At 41.8% G+C, this 21857-nt stretch overlaps 1 protein-coding gene across 1 annotated transcript in view; it reads right to left on the reverse strand.

Moving 5' to 3' along the window:
- Window positions 1-10713: 10713 nt before the first annotated feature.
- The window catches only part of ACE2 (angiotensin converting enzyme 2), a 63606-nt gene continuing 52462 nt past the window's right edge, over window positions 10714-21857 (reverse strand). Inside the window, exons 12-18 of the mRNA XM_066599466.1 lie at window positions 21241-21363; window positions 20962-21140; window positions 17866-17924; window positions 15708-15808; window positions 13576-13692; window positions 13035-13229; window positions 10714-11021 (exon numbers count right to left, since the gene is read on the reverse strand). Of these exons, the coding sequence (XP_066455563.1) occupies window positions 10844-11021; window positions 13035-13229; window positions 13576-13692; window positions 15708-15808; window positions 17866-17924; window positions 20962-21140; window positions 21241-21363 (952 nt within the window). The 3' untranslated portion in view covers window positions 10714-10843. The remainder of the gene's footprint in view (window positions 11022-13034; window positions 13230-13575; window positions 13693-15707; window positions 15809-17865; window positions 17925-20961; window positions 21141-21240; window positions 21364-21857) is intronic.

Here is a 21857-nt window from a genome sequence, read left to right on the forward strand (position 1 = left end):
GGGGTCTTTGAACGAACCAGATTCACTGATCCACGTATCAAACTATTTAAGAGATATATTGACGATATCCTGATAATCTGGAAGGGCAACAAAGAAGATCTCACAGAATACATCACAGATCTAAATAAGAACCAATACAATCTAAAGTTTACCGACCACATCAGTAAAAACAATGTGGTTTTTCTAGATTTAGAATTGTCCACGACTAATGAGAACACAATTAATACGAAAACTCATTTTAAACGGGTGGACACAAACAGTTATCTTAGCTTTCACAGCTGCCATTATAAAAAATGGAAAATCAATGTGCCATATGGGCAATACAAAAGAGTCAGGCGTAACTGCACAAAAGATAACGATTTTGTAGATCAGGCAAAAGTTATCACCAGTAGGTTTCATGAAAAAGGCTACCCCAAAGCCATCATTGACTTCGCATATATAAAAAAGCGTTAAGTGAGCCAAGCGGTGTATCCACCAAAAATACTAGTGAAAAAGAGAACAACGGGAATAAAGATAAAAATGAAAATGAAAACAGAATTAACATGAAGATAAAGCCAGAGAAGAAATACCAGTCTGCTTTTATCACTAAATATAGTTCCCATTTTAGTTCCATCAAAGGAATCCTACGAAAAAATTGGTCCACTTTAAGGGAAGATCCCTACCTTAATAAAAGTTTGCCAAAAAACCCCACCTGCATATTCCGCAAAAATAAAACTTTGAAGAACCTACTGGCACCTTCCCGCCCAACGAAAGAAAAAGAAAAACAAGAGAGTAAAATCATTAAACAAGACAATGGAGTTTTCCGATGTGGCCTGCAAAAATGCAAGTGCTGCTTACATATAACACACCGAACCAAACAAATCAAGATAAATGAAGATGAGTACACCGACATTAAACAACGATTAACCTGTGGAACATCTTACGTAATCTATCTGTTAGAATGTCCATGTATGGAGAAATATGTAGGCCGCACCAGAAATACACTCAGAACAAGGATATCACAACACAAATGCAACATAAGAAAAGGTTATTTAAAACACAGTATATCTCGGCATTTCTACACAACACACAAATGTGATCCTTCAGGTTTAAAAGTGACTCCACTAGAGTACATATCCAATAAATCCATTTCGGACCTCCGAAAAAAAGAAATGTTTTGTATCTTCAAATTAAATACGCTCGTTCCAAGTGGTTTAAAAATTTGGAAAAAATTTGACACCACATATTACCCCCTGCTAGTATTTTTTTACGCATGCATAATATATCTACAGATAGCCTAATTTTTCTTATAAAACTTTTTATTATCAAGCAATTAATTCTTAAAAGACATAACAAGTTTTATATAAATGTTTTTATACAAATTTATATGGTTTTATATCTTTTATAATCTTATGTAACAATATGAGTTTTTTTTATATAATATATATACACATGTATTATATTTATAGATATCCTATTGTATATATATATTTAGTGGTATTAACCTCTAAGGTCATAATGCACATATAGTCCATTAACGATTTATAAGTCAACCTGCCAGTCTCAGTACTGGTAACATAGGAACAGGCATCAGTTGATTTAGGCCTCATGTCCACGGGGAAAATCAGATCCGCTGCAGATTCTACATGTAGAATCTGCAGCGGGTCCCTCCTGCCCCGCGGACATGAGGGCTGAAAATAGCAATTTAAAAGCATTTACCTTTCCGTAGCGGGCGGGGACGCTCTGCTGTTCCTCACGGCCGGATCTTCATTTTCGGCCGGCGGATGAATACCTGACGCCGGCGGCACGTCGCCGGCACGTCGTCGACGTGCCGCGCGCATGCGCCGGGCACATCCGCCGAGCCGAAGCAAGGGAGATGCGGCCGTGAGGAAGAGAAGACCTTCAGCGCCCGCTCCGGGTGAGTAATTCTTTTAAATTCCTATTTTTGGTCTCCCGCGGATCCGGACGGCTCCATAGGCTTCAATAGAAGCCCGCGGGAGCCGACCCCGCGGGAGACCCGCATGAAAATGGAGCATGGTCCAGATTTTTTCATGCTCCATTTTTTTTTTAATCTCTTTTATTGACGATCCGCGGGTATTTATCTACCCGCGGATGGTCAATGCATCCCTATGGGGTGCGGATCCGCGCGCGGGAGATCCGCTGCGGATTTTAAATCACATTTTGCCCGTGGACATGAGCCCTAACTTATGAAATATGCATTTAATGGAGTTGCATCTTTTTCTAAATTTAGATATATTCCTTTGTAAATAATACACCCTTCACTCTAATGTTATCAGAGCTTCACGTATATTTAATATGTGAACAATGTCTTATACTAGATATTCAGTAAACTTTGACCTCTGAAAGTTTTCCCTCATACACGTGAACGTCATCACGCACAGAGATCACGTGACCGGCTCACACAGCCTGGTATACAGAGCTAAATATTCTCCTGAGAATTAGAACGTCCCCCCGCTATCAGGTGACCCATGTACGTGTCATACGTGATGACATCATTCCGCACACGCATCACATGACCGGGGCTGTAATCCGGACCCTTGGATCAAAGCAGAAATTTAAAGTAACTACACTTCTAACTCAGGCTCGTTTTCAAACTTGCCTATAATCACTTTTAACTATGAGGATTATGCTCTCTGTTATAGCTTATCATACGAACGTACTGACGTCATCACGCCGTCATGGTGACTCCTCCCACAACATGGCGACTGCCATGAGGACTGCAATGACACCTAATTGTAAGTCACTTCTTTTATCTATATTAATGATTGTATATTGTTATTTTGTATGCTTGAAAAAGGCCCTACAGTGGGCAGAAACGCGTTGCAATAAAATTCCACTTTATGGTGTAGATATATATATTCGATTTTTTCCTTCATCCCGTGAAGCGCTACATTGGATAATTTTTATTTTTATTTTGGATCTTCATCTACACTGGGTTCCCTACCATTAGGGATCCCAGACATCCAAGCAGCTCTCCGGCCAGGATTGGGAAGAAGGATTGATTCATTTATTTACAGGCTATCCAGGAATTGGAGGTACTAGTGAGCTATCCCACAACCTGGGATACTCACTCAGTGCCGGGTAAGTCCTCAATTTTCATTTTACTTTATTGTCACATCACCATTCAACACTGAAGGAGCGCTATTTCTGATCCCGACACCATTGTCATTTTTACCCCTGCACAAGTGAGGATGTGTCTACCTCTATCAAGAAGGCAAAAAAGAGAGGTATCAAGTTGGCTAAAAATTTGGGACACATAAGAAGGATTTTTTTTTCCAACTGCTTAGAAACGTGAATAGCCCCTGGTGTCGAATGCTTGGCATCAGCCAACATCTGAGTGAGAACTGTAATAGGCACTTCTAGAGAACAGAATCCTTCACAGAGTGCCAATAATACTTAGCAAACTTAATAAATCATTGGCTAGCTTTGTCTGCTATAATGGGTGTAGTCCACACATAGCCTTAAATAGCACTACACACCAAGCAACACACGCACATACCATACATAACCTTTATTACCTGTGAATAAATAGCAGTGACTATCTTTTTTAACACATCCTTTAGGGTTTCATCAAATTGCTCCACAAAGCCCTCTTTTTGGGGGTGATACACAGAAGTACACACGTATGTGATTTTAAACAGCTTGCAGAGCTCTTACATTATCTTTGACATTAATAGTATACCTTTGCTCAATTAGGATTTCTATAGGGATCTCTGTTTAGGAAAAGATAAAACGACTCTTGTGCAATACTTTTAGAGACAGTGTTACTTAAAGGTGCATACATACAAACTAGTCGGACGGGGAGGGAAATAATCACAAGATACACACACAATATGTTACCCAAATCATAGCAATTCAATAATCAGTACCTTCCATTCACCCACATAATATGCACAATTAGCTTGGTGAATGGAAGCCTCATTACGTGACAGCACGTGTAACGCCATGTAAGTGGGAAACAGCATGACAGCAGATACGCCCTGAGGAAGATACCTAAAATGTACGTTAGGGTGATTCAGAACTCAGTCTTATGGATATGTGTGGAAATCAGTTTACTGTGTATTGATTAATGAATTGTTATTATTTGGGTAATATTTTACATGTGTATCTTCTGATTCCCTCCCCCATTTGACTTGTGTGTATGCATATTCTGTTATCCCTCCTTTTTTGTTGTGTCAGTATTATTATGCTTTGTGATTTCAATAAACTTTACTCTTTTAGGGCTCAGTAAGACGAGCGTTTTTTTTTTTTTTTGCATACCTCTCCACGCATTATCAAAATGTGTGTGACCGTAGCTCTGTGCCCATTGCTTTCAATGGGGCCAGCGCTTCTGCTGCCAGCCCCAATTAAAAAGCAATAGAATGCAGGCAACCCCCAAAGTGATTTTTAGGGAAGGGCTTGAAATATAAGTCCTTCCCTTAAAATCATTCCTAGGTGTAGAAAAAATAACAAACTTTACTCACCTAGTAGTGGTGTCCGGGCTTCAAGGCAACTTCTCTCTTGCATGCTGGTACTGATCTAAAGCACTTTCTTCTGGCCGGGGATTTAAAAATCCCCGCCTCTTAAAAGTGCTGGTCTGATTGGCTGAGCACTCAGCCAATCACAGGCAGCACTCAGCCATTCATTGAATGACACCTGAGCGCTGCCTGTGATAGGTCACAACGCTCAGTCAATCAAAGGCGGCGCTCAGCCATTCATTAATTCAACGAAGGACTGAGCACTGCCTGTGATAGTCTGAGGTCTGATAGTCACAGGCAGCGCTCACCATCAGGACGATATCACTGGTTACAAGATCTCACAAGCTAGGAGACCAACTATGATTAATCTCATTTAACGCAGAAAAGGCATTCAATAGGGTTGGGTGGGAATTCATGGAGGTGACATTGCAGAAAATAGGATTCGGACCCAGATTGATAGCCTTAATCATGTCGCTGTCAATGGGTAACTATCGTGCGCCTTCCAAATTAGGAATGGCATATGACAGGGTTGCCCATTGTCTTCCTATCTGTACCTATTAGTGATGGAGTCTCTGCCGAACATCATCAGAAACAACCCCTCCATTAGAGGGATTCATCTAAACAACCAGACTCAAAAACTAGCACTGTACGCAGACGACATGCTGCTCTATATCACATCTCTGAGGGTAGAAATTCCTGTCCTTCTAGAAGAGGTTTCTAGGTATAGTAGAATTAGTAACTTTAAAATTAACATTCAAAACCTGAAATATTAAATATAGCTATCCTGACGGGGGAAGTGAAACAACTCCAGGAAATCTTCCCCTTTAGGTGGAGGAACATGTCCATAAAATATTTAGGAATCCAACTTGCAGCCGATCCAAAACAGACCTTTGAACTAAATTAGAAATCCTTCATCTTGCTACTTTTAAAAATGGCAAACTATTACTTTCGTGGTTTGGTAGGATCAATGTTCTAAAAATGGAAATCCTGCCAACAATCCTATAAATCTTTCAAACAGTCCCTTGGAAAATACCCAGACTCTACTTTACAAAGCTCAAGGAAATAGTGACTAGATTTGTCTGGTGTAACGCCACACAGCTTATCGGCTATAAAATACTAACAAGACATAAATCTGGGGAGCGGGATTACCCAATTTGGAACTATATAACAAGTCCGCAATAGTTAACTGCATCATAGACATATGTTAACATTCTAGGATGAAGTTGTGGGTGGAAGTGGAGCAGGCCATAAACCCCTTTCAGATCAGGGGAGCATTCTGGATACCAGGGGGCCTGGATTGGAGGAGATTTGGTGCGTCAACTCTAATACAGGCTTTACTACATGCCTGGCATGGACGAACTAAAGGGAGTTTGATGATATCGGGACTGGGACCATTTACCCAACTGGTAGGGAACCCTGAACTGTCAGCTACAAGGTCACATATCTACATTTCGTTTATGCATGCAAGATGTCATGGGGCCAAGGCGGGGTGAGAACCCTCATAGAATTGAAAGGAGAACACAGTCTGCCAAGGGAATACTGGTTATTGTATTTTCAACTGCATAGCTATATTACCACGCTTGCGCCATACTCTGACCTGACAGTAAATTTCACATTATTTGAAAGACTATGCACAGCAGAGAAGGCACCCACGCACGTGATCTCACTTGTGTACGTGCTCCTGCTGGATGGTCAGACGATGAACTGTGACCCCAGTTGGAGCAGGAACTGGGAGGAGACATTGGGGAGACCTATTCCTCGAGAGCTTAGGTCTAAATCTTATGCCCTGTCAAGTAAAATGAACATATCACTCAGACTACAGGAACTCAACTTCAAAATACTCTCGCAGTGGTGTATAACGCTGGACAGACTGCATAAAATGTACCTCTCAGTTTCTGAACAGTGCTGGAGGTGTATGTTGGGCAGGGGCTCCATAATACACATATGTTGGGACTACCCTCTCATTGCCCCCTTGTGTCAAGATGTACCCAATTATACCAAGCTATGTGTGCATCTTCAATGTAGTTCAAAACGGAGCTAGCGCTCCTGTCTATCCTCCCGGGTCCAATCTCACAGCTAAAGAAGGGTCTGCTCAGGCATTTTATTATGGCAATGAGACTGATAATCCCCAGATATTGGAGACAGAGTATTGTGATTCCGAGAGTGGAGTGGCTGGAGGCTATGAACTCCTTGAAATATGCGGAGGAGCTTAGATGTAGCAACCTTGAAGCAGACTGCTCAAAATTTTATGCTACTTGGGCCGTCTTGGTGGACTTCCGTGACTCCCCCTCTGTAACATCCTGGTTGAGTAGTGGTTTGATGACATAAGAGATCCCAGAGGATTAGTTACGGAAACCAGTGAAATTTCATGAACAATATTGATCTATGGCCTCAGGGTATCTTCTCCTCCCTAAATTCCCCTACTAATCACTCTTTCTGATTTTCTTTGTTTTCTTATTCTCTTTGGCTTTCTTCTTTAAACTATCTATATACTTTCATATAATTCTGGACTAAATTGGTCAAGGGGGAGAGGGTGACGCTCCGAGAGCTCTCTTAGGAAGTCCATAGGGCCAGACGACAGAGAGATCTGCTGAATAAGAAGTCACCAGACAAGACACAGAAGAAAGGTGAAATTATCATTCGATACATAAATACATAGAAGGGACAGAAGAAGACAACAACCTAGTGATGTCAATTATATATGTAATATTGTCTCTCTATTTACAAACAGTCCAATTCTTACTTAATGTCGTGTTTTCAAATTCTAATTGTATTCTATATACGAAAGTTCAATAAAATCTTTTTTGAACAAAAACTGTTTCCTTTATTTGGTTACCTGTTTTTGATCCCACAGCTGCTAATTGAGAAAATCTCCTACTAATTTACTATCCCAAATTGTTCAATTAGGTGAGAAAGGCCTAGAGAATTAACCTCCCGTTTATTTGTAGGAGTAGAAGAAGAAAACTTTAGCCCTTTATACAAATATGTGATATCATTGTAAAACAGATAGTGTACTATTGGTGATGAAGAATACTAATACTACATAGAACTAAGACGTAGATGAGAGTTTTGAGATAATTTTGTTCCAGCGTTTCGTTTGACTGTTTGGATAATGTTTATTTGATTTAAAGAATAATGCACATTTTTGTGATTCTTCTTTGCCTGGAGCTCCAGTCCATATGTTTCACATTTTCCTATAGGTAAAATAATAGGACATCACATAGCAAGATCTCTTTATGACATCAAGGAGTGGAGTCTAGAAATGTGAGATTTGATATGAATGAGGTGCATATTCTGAAATGTACTCACAATAGGGACCTACTAATATAAATGTCTATAAAAGACCATATAAAAGCTGATATTTTCACACTAATGTTAGGAGTGTACATTTTCCTGCTCTGTATGGGGAGTAGGAAAACAGCAACCTGTGAGCAAATAGATCCATCTTAAGATGGAACCACATGGCAGCGCCATTGACTATAGGGGGGGGGGGGGGTCTGTTAAGCGTCTGTTGGCCATCCAACATTTTACAGGATAAAATAGTTCAGCGCTATTTCATCCTGTTTTTAGCGGAAATCAGCAGCAGAGGTAATGCGGATGTGAACGAACTCTAACACATCGCTTTTACTGGGAATTTGTGGCAAATTCAACAAAAATTTGCCCCCAAAGTTCTTTTTCTTTTCCAAACAACATCAGAAATCTAAAATTCTCCTTACTGGCTTGTACTAAGTTTGCATTGCGTATGTTTCACTTGGCTCAAATAATTACTAGAAGTGACACACTGCTAAGCTAAATTTGCACTGGTGTTGCCTATCCTGAGTGAACCCACTGATACTGGCTCCAATAATATCCATTTAATAAGAAAATAGGGCAGCACAAAGTGGAATTAATACTTCCTCGTACAAACTTTATTGTAGTTCCAGTGACACAAAGCAACTGTTATGGCTGCATTCTGTAGCCAGTGGCTTACCCTACCTTCTCCTGCCGGTTACAGCTATCAGTTGTCTTTCCACTTTCTATGCGGCACACGCCACAATATCCCTGCTTCTGTTTAATTTTGCCAGAGTGCACACATGGTTAATCCTGATCTTTCCCAGGTTATTTAAGGCACCCTCCATCTGTTAAGGATGCCTGAGGATTCTGCAAAGGTCCTATAGTTTCATGATTGACTCTTCGTTTTGAGCCATGCCTGTTCACCCAGGTTTCCTGTCTTCTTCTCTCCTGACCTCGGCTGGTACCTTGTCCATGATTTATCTGATTGCCACCTGCCTATCTGTCTATCTCTACATTTATGGAAGAAGTCCACCTGTTTTGGCCTCAGCCTGTGGAACAACTAGGTCTTGCAATGGTGCCTCTGACCTGTTTGTGTCTGCTGCCACTGCATGGAGACTACTCTCTGGGTAATGGCCCGGAGGGACCCTGATTTTTATAGGATGGCTAGCAGGACATACTTGAGACTAAATAGCAACAGGACCTTCTACAAGCTCCATCACCTTTTGTCTTTTGCATCACATTAGTAGCCAAGGCAGGGGTAGCATAAAGCACCCTCTACCCTTGGTCTCTAAAGTCCAACCAGATAGCTTTCATATAAATAATCATTAAATTGCACCTAAAAAGGATCCATTAAAGAATGTGTTGTTTCTTTTTAAAAATGCATAAATTGCATTCCCCATGGCATCCTCGGTGACCACCTACTCTGCCTATCCCTCTTTTTGGATATGCATTTTTAGAAGGTCTGGTTTCAACTTATATTAGTAGTAGATTTTTAAGCTTTAAGGCTCATGCACGCTATTGACCCATATGCACAGAACCTCACCAACATGGCAACATCTAAAAGCCATACGACTTTCCAGTATGAAGTGCGATAAACCATGCAACATTTTTAAAAAGTTGGTGGCATATAGAGGTACAGTAGAGGCCTCCTGCTCTTCTATGGAAGGCCTATCATAGCTCTGTACAATATACCTACCTAAGGGTGGCCTAAATCAGCCTTCTAGTCCTGTTAACACAAACTTAACACTAGACTTAATCACTGCTCTCCTAACATAGTTTTGGCCATAGAACCAATAGAACCTCTATTTGAGAATTCAGGCTCTTTTTGTGCCAAAGCTGCACTTTTCTTTGCTGCATTGTATAAGGTACTGGAAAGGAGATCATTTTTCTTTTAGTCATTAAGAATTTTTATTGAAAAATAAGATTTTAACTAAGAAATATTTTTGTAGAAAAGTCTAAAAACATTAGAATTAGCAATTGTTGACAGTTAATCAATCAAAGGAATACAACGATTAAAATGTACACCCTCTTATTGATGAAGAAAAAAAGGATAGTACAACAAATGAAATAGTGAAAACAAAATGAGAACAGGAGGTAGGATACAGGGACTAAATATCCAGAGAATAGTTCAAAGAGAGAAATATTGAATCCAAGGGTTCCACATCAAATAGTATGTATGGAGAGAGTTTTTACGAAGGGCACAGATTTTTTCATAAGAGCTGTGCTCCAATACAAGGGAGAGTAAGGCTGTAATAGAAGGAGACATGGAGGATGTCCAGTTTCTAGCTATCAACAGTTTTGCAGAGAGGAGTATTTGGCAAATCAGTTTCCTGAAAGGAGAGGGAATCGAGTTGGAGTCAAACAATAGGGGCACCATAGCAGGGTTATTAGAAATTGTCACTAAATTAACATTTCTAATCAAGGATAAAACTTCCTCCCAAAATGGAATCAAAACTTGACAGCTCCAAAAAAATGTAAACTACGGAGCTTGGGAGAACACAGTTTCTTCGGAAAAACATATAGCGATTTTAACTGGAGTGAAGTACCAGTTAGTCAGGAACGTATAGTGGACCTCTTTAAGAGAGGAGCTAAGGAAGAGTTAGTAATACGCTCCAATGCTGGAAACCATTGGTGAACAGAGATAATTAACATAAAAGCTTTATCAAAATGAACACATTTAACAATAAGTGAACTATTCCTTTTATTAGAATTCATGAATACAAGCAATGCAAAGATGTTAGTCTTGTAATGTGATAACATTGCACCCGTGAGTTTATCTTTATATTTACAAGTTACCAATAAATCTTATAAAAGTTACTTTAGTTATTATGAAACAGGGACTATTGTATCGGTGCAGTTAAGTGAAAGCCATCATTAAAGGCTTTCATCGGACTTGTACCTGTTGAAGTAGGCTAAGACCAATTCAAGTTCTTGGACAACCCTGGCAGCATGTTAAGTCAACGCACCCTTTTCTCTTGGGGCATCTTCTGCCAGTGGTTCCTCTATCTCAGAGCATATCACCTTTAGATTCTCCATCACGGTTGGTTACATACCGGTAAAGATGAGAATGACAGGTGTTTGATAATCTTTAAATTACTTTAGGCTTAATGGTCCTATAGAAAGGTTTGCGGGTAATCTGCATCCTCAAAAGCTTTATTCTGTTCCCCGGCACTTTCCATTGCTGCAACCGGTAAATCATTATCAGTTTCAGCCGTGGCTTCAGCCATGGTTTCAACTATAACTTTGTCATATTCAGCCGAGAGCTGTTTTTCTTTATCAGCTTTTCTTTTCCTTAGAGGAAATAAAGAGAAATTGTGATACATGCGTCAAATGACGATTATATGTATATGTATATATATACTTAGATTATTCAAGACATCAATTGACAAGGTGGTGGAAGAACCTGCCTCTTGGTTTAGATTGTGCACCAGTTAAATTCAACTAGCCTACAACCCAGCATCAAACCAGGTCATACATATTGTGGACGTAAGAGCTTATAAAGTGGTCATAATAGGCAAAGCCATGTTCAAGGAGCCGGTGATGAGGCATATAAAATCTTAACAGTTCTGTATAATGAGGGCATAGGCAGTTAGTGACCTGCCCTATAGTGCAGCATAGAATAACTCCATAACAGGACATGCTCCATCATATGCCATGATTTTTTTCTGTTAGATTCCTTATGAATCAGCCAAAAATGGTATGCCTCCATATGAAATGTGATTGTTCCCAGCAAGAGAAACCAAGTAATCTTGTAGATATGATACCTTTTAATGGCTAACAAAATACATGATGGAATTTTATTAGTTCTTGTTCGGTGTTGGTCCAGATGATTATGATGTCATCAATGTAGCGGAAGTAGGCCAATGGTTTGCTGGGGCAGGAGGCATTTATTTGTTTCTCTACTCATCCTGTTGTGGTATTCTTTTAAGTGTAAATTAATTACATTCATGTCTGTGCCTTGTCATAAGTATGTGTACCTCTTCGGATCTATTTCATTATGCCTGAGGAAGAACCCTGAGTAGGTTCAAAAGCTCACTATATCATCATTTATTTTTGTTAGCCATTAAAAGTTATCATATCTACAAGATTACTTGGTTTCTCTTGCTGGGATCAATCACATTTTGCTCTGCTGACTAACACGGTATTAAACTTTTTTCATTACTCCGTATGAAATCAGATGCAAATGAAGGTAGATAATGAACTCATAGACAGATATGGTTGTTATAATGGCTAAGTAATAAACCTATGTATGAGTTCTTAGTATAAGCAATCAAGATCTATGATTCCTATAAGTGTTAGTAGTATTTATAGTTTGTTTCTTGAACATGTATGTTAAACTGTATCTCCAACAAAAAATAAAAACTTAAAAAGTGCTTAGATCCTCATGTACAGAGCTTTTGTAGAGACGTTCTTTTTAAAGCTCAGCCTTTTGTGCCATAAACCTCCCCTTCTTCCTAATTCATAGCTGCTTCTATTTCCAGCCATGTTACAGATACAGTGGAGCTGCTTTCCAGCCATGGCCACTGTTTCTAGAAGCTTGTAGGCTCACATTACACCTTTTTTTCCTCTCCTTCTGAGACTACCTGCTCAAATTAGTGTACACTGATTTTGCCATCAATACAAGCCTTTATTAGCTATCACATTTGCTCTAAAGACACACGGACAGCTTGTAACGCCCTGTTTGTATATGATATTCAAGTTAATTTTAGCTATTTCACTCTCAGCTGGGAGGAAGTAAAGGGCTGTAGTAAATCAAGTGAACTTCTACTTTGCCAATATTAAAATGAATGGAGTCTGCATACACTGGTTATTTCTAGATTAAAAGCTTTGATTTACACTTTGAAGTTGATCTCCTAAAGCTGCCCATATTCATGGGATTAAAGTTTCCTGAAATTACTAATCTTGGCCATTTCAGGTGACCATTGTTTGAAAAAAATGTGATCTGCTAAAAATAGAATTGTATGGCATAAATGGCTCGATTTTGCCGATCATTCGCTACGTTGTACAAATTCCAATGTGCCTTTTTTTAACTTTTCTTTCTAAACTATGTCCCTTGTCGGCCAATTTAGTCTGACATGTTGCAGGCGAAATCATTCCTACACATGATCACCAAGATGAATGATAGGTCACCAATTAGTTTCACGTGTATGGGCAGCTTAAGAGGTTTTTATGGATGGTATGCTCCAGGAAAATTATTTTGAAAAGACAATAATTTTGAAGAAAGTGTCAGATGTCAAAATAAAGCATCTCCTTACTGATTCCAATATCAATACTGTAATATTTACCATGATCTTTACAACTTACTTTTTCTTGTCTCTTTGGCCAAGCACCAGTAAAACAACCAGAGCAATAACTATCAGCCCAGCCACTATACCAAAAACCACTAGCCACGCTGTGACAGATGATTCAGCAGGGGCAGATAATGTTGGTGGAATACCCAAAAATTCCAAGGAGTTTTCATCAAGTAGGAAAGCACTATTGATTCGTCCTTTTGACAACCTGTTCAAAACACAGATTCAGTTTTATCTTTAGACAATATTATATATAATATGTAGTCATTTTCTTTTAAACAAACCAGAGCCGGATTATGGGGAAGGAACACGGGCCCCAGTGGCCAGATGGTTGGTAGAAAGATTTCCAAGGAGGAAGATGGCTCCCTATGAAGTTTAAGGAAATCGTCAATTTGTCTATATCTATAGCTCCTAATGACTTCGGCAAAGAGAACCAAACAAACGTATAGCTATCTCTGTTATAAATGACCAAGATAGGAGGTCAGGCGGGGTCTGGATCCAAGAGGTGAGATGCTTAATCCGGCCCTGAAACTAGCTTTAAAGTTATCTCTTACCGAACTGCATCCTCCACTTCAGATTTTGGTATTATGTTTCCAATTTCCTTAGGCTTTGTAACGTAGAAATAGAAGGATATTCTTTTTGTTTCATTGAAAATATGGACATCCTCATTACTGTAGGAAATAAAAGAATTCAGGATATTTTGTCTCAAATGGCAATTTTCATATAATCCAAACTAGAAACCTTTCCCAATATGATTTAATTATCTTAATCAGCCCAAAGTGTTTACCGACACTAAAACATTGATGACATATCCTCAAGAAAGGTCATCAATATCAAATTGGTGAGTGTCCACCGCTTGGAACCCCCAACGATTACCTGTCTGAAGGTGCAGCAGCGTTCACGTGAGCGTCGCAGCCTCTTCTCAAGCATGTGACATCATGATCATTGATCACATGGCCTAAGAGCAATTCAGTCTCATTCAACTGAATGAGATTGAGTTGCTACAAGAGGCACAGCTGCTAAACAATGTACCCCGCTGTGTCTGGTATGGACTGAAGCAGCCGCTGTGCTCCAAGCACTGTGCCCACTTCAATCAGCTGATCGTCAGGGGTCCGAAGTGATGGAACCTCACCAATCTGATATTGATGACCTATCATGAGGAAGACCCCTTTAACATTAGAATTGTCCATAGTTTCCCTACAAAACTTTCAAACATTCACTGTTAGAATAGGGACCAATATAAATAGTAGTCTATAGTCTGAGGCAGAAATTTCAGATGTGACACTGTACTTCCATAGTGTGATCTGTGTGTTACATCTAGAATATGGACTGTGAAACAAGGGGCCAAAGAGCTGTTCCAATAAACACATTAGGACACATTTATTACCTTCTGCAAGTCAAATGAACCAAGCCTACATACTTTTATGCTGATTGAAGTTCATTTCATTTGAACTATGGGATGGTGTACTAACCAGGGGAGGTCCAACTGTTATGGTCTCATAAAGCAGTCTTAGTGAATTGACTCTGGAATATTGACTTTTTCACTTTACACATTGTATCCTTAACTTCTCAAGGACCAGAGTGTTGCAGTCCTAAAGGATCAGACACTTGGTGATTTTACATATGTGGTATTTATATGGCCACATTTGTTTTTTCTAGGGCTACCAAAATTATTTTTGCTGCCTTTTTTGACATATTAAGCTGTTTTTACTACATTTGTCACATACTTTTTCTCCTTTTTTTGTTTTATTCGGGTATTGTGTACAAAATGTTTTTAAAAAATTAACATTTATAGTTGTTTATTTTTAAATTTAGTATATTTAAGCTAAAATAAAGTACAGCAATGCTTTAGATGTTCTGATATATAATTGCATAGTCTTGGGTTACAGAATGGTCATGGCAATGATTTAGATTGGTGTAGGAGGTGAGTTGTTTCCTTTCTTTTTAAATATATTCGTATTTTCTTCTGTACATTTTTTTTACAGAAAACTAATTTTTTTTTTCTAACATTTATGTCCTCCATGACGTCATATAAGACCTCTGGGGGCATTCAAACTGTCAGTTTTCTACTGTAGCTGGGGTATCAATAAGAGTCCCAGTTACAGGGAAAAACATCCCCCTATAGCAGCAGTAGTCACTGGCAGAGCTGGGCTGGGGTCTGCTATGACGCAGTAGTTATACCATGTTGAGGATCACCATTGATCACTGGATTTAATAAAGGAAAGAGATCAACATTAGGGGTTAATAGGCTGAACTGGATGGACACGTGTCTTATTGACTTTACATGCTATGATACTTGCTGATCAGTGTGCGTCGCACAGCTCAGAACTATCACCAATCTCAAGATCGGGGGTCCTGTGTCTCCCATCCTCCTCACTGCGGGGTTACAGCACCCGCTCGGGTATTTCAAGCCCATTAAAATGAATGAAGTGCTGACCGCACATGCTCCGCCAGCGCTCCCCTCATGCTGACGTAACTGCGAGGGGAAAAAGTGATCCTGCAGTGACAGACAGAAAAAGGCTCAGGAGTCCCGTTCTGGAGATCGGCGAGGGTCTCAGCAGTGAGACCCCCTCCGATCAGCCAGTTACTCCCTATTCTAAGGATAGGTCATAACTTGCAATCTTGGTAAAACCCCTTTAAACACACGCCATATATTTACAATAAAACAGACATGAAAAATACTTACGAAAACTCTATGTCCTGCTTCTTCACAGTACTAAAGTACTTGGACATGGCATAAGCAATTGTTGACCTAAATAGGGTCATCTCACTGCTGTCCCAATGGTACTGTCAAGTTAAACAAAATCATTTTGGATGAGAAACATACATTTTTGGGGGCTCCACAAAGCAAGGATGTAGCTATAGGGGGTGCAGAGGTTGCAGTCACTCCTGGGCCCTAGTGCCTGAGGGAGCCCAAAGACCCTGCTGCTTCAGGATGAAACACAGTATTATAAATGGCACGAGGAAGGTGGGAGCCCGGCATTGGGATCCAGGAGCGCCTCTACCACAAAGTATACAGTAATGACACTTTAAGGCATGTTTTAGTCATGTCCAGAAAAGGGGCATCAAAGAAATAGGATGTGGCTTCCTGGCATAGATAGGGTCCATATCCTAAAGGTAACAGTGTGAACTAAACAAGCACCAAAATTTAATTGCAAAAACTGGTGTAAATTAAGCCAAATTATGGACGGTATGAAGTTAGACAAAGATCTGCTAGATGTATCACCGAGTCACTGTGATAAACTGGTACATTTCGAGACTTTCTAGTCTATGCTTGTACTGTCTAACTTTTAGCCAGTATTAGTAAACCTGTCTCATATCTATGCCCTTAGGCTGGGGTCACACGGGGCGGGTTCCCCCCGGAAATCCCGCGGTTTGACCGCAGCAAAAATCGCGAGATTTCCGCCGGAAGAACCGTTGCGGAAAAACCCACGGCTGCTTTGAAGCGGCTCGGCCACTCGCTCTTCCGCTGCGGCCGGCGCTCCCATAGAGGAGAGCGCGGCCGCAGCGGAAATAAAAAATAAATAGACATACTGCGTTCGACAAAGCCGCGGCTGCGGTCGCTGCAGCCGCGGTTTCTGCCTGATTTACCGCAGCAGATTGGCCGTCCCGTGTGGACGAGATTTCTGAGAAATCTCGTCCACATGGCAGGCTAATCCCGGGATTAGCGGCCGTAGGCAGATTTGCCGCGGCGAAATTCCGTGGCAAATCCACCCTGTGTGAACCCAGCCTTATACTCCTAGCTACAAAAAATACACATGAAACCACATTTTTAGACAAATTACTTCAAGTCATGCAGCAAAAAAAGTACACCAACAATAGTGAAACATTGCAAGATGCCATTCACTGGGAGTTAAAGGGTGCACAATTATACATTTTTCTAACTATAATCCTCATCTGTATCACCATCGCAGTACACTATATACTAAAGCACAGGTGTCAAACACAAGGCCCGCCGCCTCACTTTCTGTGGCCCGCCTGCTGTGCAGTAAGCTCCCTCAACTCCGTTCTGCTGTCAGTAGGCGATCTTCTATCGGCTTGTACTGTCTGGTGCAGACAGTAATAGAGGAGTGCCGATAGCAGACTGACAAGGGCCGCGGAGGAGGGAAGAAGACTGCAGAGAACATGATAGCCACGCTGAGGAGGAGCAGCTGCAGGGTGAGAGCCTGGTCAGCGCTGACCTCCCCTCACCGGCCCTCCCTCTCTTCATGGCTGCAGGCCTGGGAGACACCAGGGGCCCAAGAAGGACTGAGAGCAGCCGGTATACCTGCCAGTGGGACCATATTGGATGCAGGTAAGTATAAAAATGTGTATAAAAATGCAGAAGTGTCCTTGTGTGCATGTGTGTGCATTTGTGTGTGCATGTGTGCGTATGTGTGCGTATGTGTGAGTATGTGTATGCGTCTGTGCGCATGTGTGTGCGTCTGTGCGCATGTGTGTGCGTCTGTGCGCATGTGTGTGCGTCTGTGCGTATGTGTGTGCGTCTGTGCGTATGTGCGTGCGTCTGTGCGCGCGTCTGTGCGCATGTGTGCGTGTCTGTGCGCATGTGTGTGCGTCTGTGTGCATGTGTGCGTATGTGTGTGCGTCTGTGTTTTATAAAAAAAAATATATATATATATATTTTAGTGTGCGCCACTGGCCACTATGGGGGACCTTATTACCAATCGCGCCACTGTGGGGTTCAGTTTTACTATACTGTCTTACAATTAGAATCGGCCCTTTAAAGGGAAACATCAGCCTGATGTGACCCTCAGTGAAAATGAGTTTGACACCCCTGCACTAAAGCATAAAACCCCCAAAGTCCCAGATCATGTTCTTACAGCTAGACACGCTGTTCATCTTACCGCATTATCTCCCAGTCCAGCCTTGAGACTTATCCTCACTTTAATTGAATACTTTGAGTCTAAAGATTGAAAAGACAAAATATTATTTTACTAAGCCCTTTCAGTAGGTGTTAAAGGCAGATTGCACACTTAATGGGATTGTCCAGGACTTTTACTATTGTTGACCTAGCCTCAGAATAGGTCATGAATAGTTGAGTGGTGAAGTCTGCTGCTTGGGATCCTGCTGATCAGCTGATCGCTGCGTGCACTTACAGTGCAGACAATGCTGGAAGCAGAGGCTTGGGTTGGTACTGCAGGCACTGCTCCCGTTGAGTTCAATGGGATCTGTGCCTGTAGTACCAACCATGGCCACTGCATTGTAGATAGTGCTATCTGCTATCAGCACTGACAGCAGCCTTTACAATCAGATGATCAGCAGGGGTCTACAGTGGTGGCCCCTGCTACTGAGAGCCGTATTTACAGCTCATGCTGCCCTAGGTACTGAGCACAAATACACCTCTATAAAAGGCCTATTTACACTCGCCAATTATCACCCTGATTTGCTTGTTTCTGAGCAATCCTATTAATTGGGCAGTCTCAAAATTTGTTTTCATATGGCTTTTCCTTGATGCATGTAAGTCCTCTTTCACACAGGCATAGCGATTTTTGGCTGCCCACATCGCGGCCAAATATTGTATGAATAAAAGAAATCCGTGACCAAGTCGTGGCTAAAACTCGCGTTTTCTGGCCATTCAGACGGCCAGTCAATGGGTTCCACCAGACGTTGCCTGTAGAGATGAGCGAACCTACTCGGCCACACCCCTTTTCGCCGTACTCGGGCGAAAAGATTCGGGGGGCGCCGTGGGTGAGTGGGGGGTTGCAGTGGGTAGTGGGGGGGGAGAGGGAGAGAGAGAGGGCCCCCCCTGTTCCCCGCTGCTACCCCCCGCTCCGCCACGCCTCCCCCCGCCCCCTGAATCTTTTCACCCGAGTACGGAAGTACTTGAAAATCGCGGTGCTCGATCGAGTAATTACTCGAAACGAGTAGGTTCGCTCATCTCTAGTTGCTTGTTTCTATCATTTTGACAAATCCGGTGGCTGTTTTATTTTCATTCTTCTGTTCTGTAACGGGAATGTGAACAGAGCCCAAACTTCTAAAAATGCTGATTTAAATGAACAAAGTTGCAAAGAGTTGGTCACCGTTTAAAGGGAACCTGGGATAGTCATGCAAAGCGGGAACCTGGGATAGGTATGCAAAGCACGAACCTGGGATAGGTATGCAAAGCGGGAACCTGGGATAGGTATGCAAAGCACGAACCTGGGATAGGTATGCAAAGCACGAACCTGGGATAGGTATGCAAAGCACGAACATGGCATAGGTATGCAAAGCACGAACCTGGGATAGGTATACAAAGCACGAACCTGGGATAGGTATGCAAAGCACGAACCTGGGATAGGTATACAAAGCACGAACCTGGCATAGGTATGCAAAGCACGAACCTGGGATAGCCATGCAAAGCACGAACCTGGGATAGCCATGCAAAGCACGAACCTGGGATAGCCATGCAAAGCACGAACCTGGGATAGCCATGCAAAGCACGAACCTGGGATAGCCATGCAAAGCACGAACCTGGGATAGGTATGCAAAGCACGAACCTGGGATAGGTATGCAAAGCACGAACCTGGGATAGGTATGCAAAGCACGAACCAGGGATAGGTATGCAAGGCACGAACCTGGGATAGGTATGCAAAGCACGAACCTGGGATAGGTATGCAAAGCACGAACCTGGGATAGCCATGCAAAGCACGAACCTGGGATAGCCATGCAAAGCACGAACCTGGGATAGCCATGCAAAGCACGAACCTGGGATAGCCATGCAAAGCACGAACCTGGGATAGCCATGCAAAGCACGAACCTGGGATAGGTATGTCCATTGTGCCCGTGCGTATCTTATTCTGAAACACTGCGGCATTTCAGAATAAACACATTTTGAAGTTTGATTTGGTGCTTTGAGTTACAGGGGCTGCTGTGCTGTACTCTCCCCTGTACAGAAGCAGGGAAACTGTCCCTCCAGATGATGCGGGCGGGGAGACATCAATGCGGCGCTCGGAGTGCCATTCAGGATCAAACTTTAAAGTATGTTTACTCTGAAAAACATACATGGGCGCAATTTGTATAACTGTCCTGGGTTCATGCTGCCCATGGATTGACAGACATATGAGAGAGAGACAGATGGACAGACATATGAGAGAGAGATAGACATATCAGAAAGACAAACAGACATATGAGAGAAAGACATACAGACAATCTGTATGCAGCACAGACGCTGAACAGAGAGGTCAGCGGTCACAGACACAGCACTGCCACAATCAGACCGGAGCTGGAAGCTGGGTGAGTGGAATGCCTGTTAGGTTGCTGCATAGCAAGCCGGCCACATAAACTGAGATTTGGCACGCAGACCTTGTGTTTGACAAGTGTGCTGTGAAGGAATGTCTGATCTTTTAACCCAGACTGGAGCTGTGGGCCGGGTGAGTGGAATGTCTGTAGGGATGCTGCCCGGCCGGAGGCCAATAGGGGGGGGCCCTATTACTACTGGAGCCAATATATGGGAGACTATTATTATTGGAGACACTATTATGGGGCCAAGAATATATGGGCCACTACTGGTGCCACTATGGGGATCACTATTACTACTGGGAGCACTATGGGGGTCACTATTACTTCTTGGACCATAATGGGGTCACTATTACTATACAGTCTTATAATTGCAATTGGTCCTTTGAATGCAGCCATAAGGCTGATGTGGCCCTTGATGAAAATTATTTTGACACCCTAGATTTATAGGGACACTAGCTTTCAATAGATGGTGATGCCGGGATAGTACACCATCACCTATTTGCATACTTTATTTCCAAGAGGAGCATTGCATGGCCTTAGAAGACTCTTCATGCCCTCTTGGTGGTCTCTATAAGGAGGAACTGTACCCCTCCTGACCTTCATAAGAAATAAAACATGACTGTCACTTTCACAGCTGTACTGCTGCAAAGACTTTTTGATTTGCCCCAAACTCAATGTAGAAGATATATGGGGCAAGAATTAAAAAATACAAATGAACTTACATGTGTCCCAGTCTGTATTCCAACCAACCGTTCTATTTTTCGCTGTATTATTGTTTCGTAACCATGTATGCAACGGTTCAAAATAGTTGAGCAGAGGCTGGACATCTATCTTGGTTCCCCCTGTTATGCTCTTCAGAGCTTCAGTCCAAGGCTTTGAGTTTCCCAGTTCCAACATGGATCTGTGAAATACATTACTTGTGAATACATGAAGACACGTTTAGACAATCCTAACTTTTAACGATTTTTGTGAGTAGTGTAAAAGGTGCATCTGTTACGTACCGTAATTTGTCACCTGCAGCTGTAGAGTTAGTGATGTCGCAAGAGTAAAGTGGATTGGAGCGATTGGCAATTTTACAGAGTGCATCCTGGAACTGAAATTGGTATATAGTCCGTGTGTAATACCTGAGAGATAAGCACAGGGAAAACAAACTACATATCAATATATATGAGATCACAGTGACATGCTTTGAGTACTGAGCTGTAAAATGTCAACTCTCATGACTGATGAATGGCTGTCCTGTAATACGAGGCTTGAAGTTCAGCAGAGCGGGAGCTGCCCTTACAGAGCGACGCGACTCTGTTCTATCTCATATGGAAGGATCCCGTATTGGAGACCTTGCTCTATGACGTTCATATACCCTATTAGACCATATGACTAGGGGTTGTGTTCTTAGCAGAAATCCTATAACTCTACCAGTTATCAGTGGAGCTTTCTAAATAAGCAACTCAATATTTCATAGAGATGTAATCAGGATGTCAATGAAGAGGTGGATGTCCAACCTCCACCGTTCTTACTCGACTCACAGGTTACAAATGTGACCTGGGGTCCTTAGTCCCTACTTCTGGCTTGGGAATAGGATGAGCATGTGCTGTCCCTCTCCATAGACTTGAGTAGA

This window comes from Eleutherodactylus coqui, chromosome 4 (assembly GCF_035609145.1).
Source record: "Eleutherodactylus coqui strain aEleCoq1 chromosome 4, aEleCoq1.hap1, whole genome shotgun sequence".
Taxonomy (NCBI): domain Eukaryota; kingdom Metazoa; phylum Chordata; class Amphibia; order Anura; family Eleutherodactylidae; genus Eleutherodactylus; species Eleutherodactylus coqui.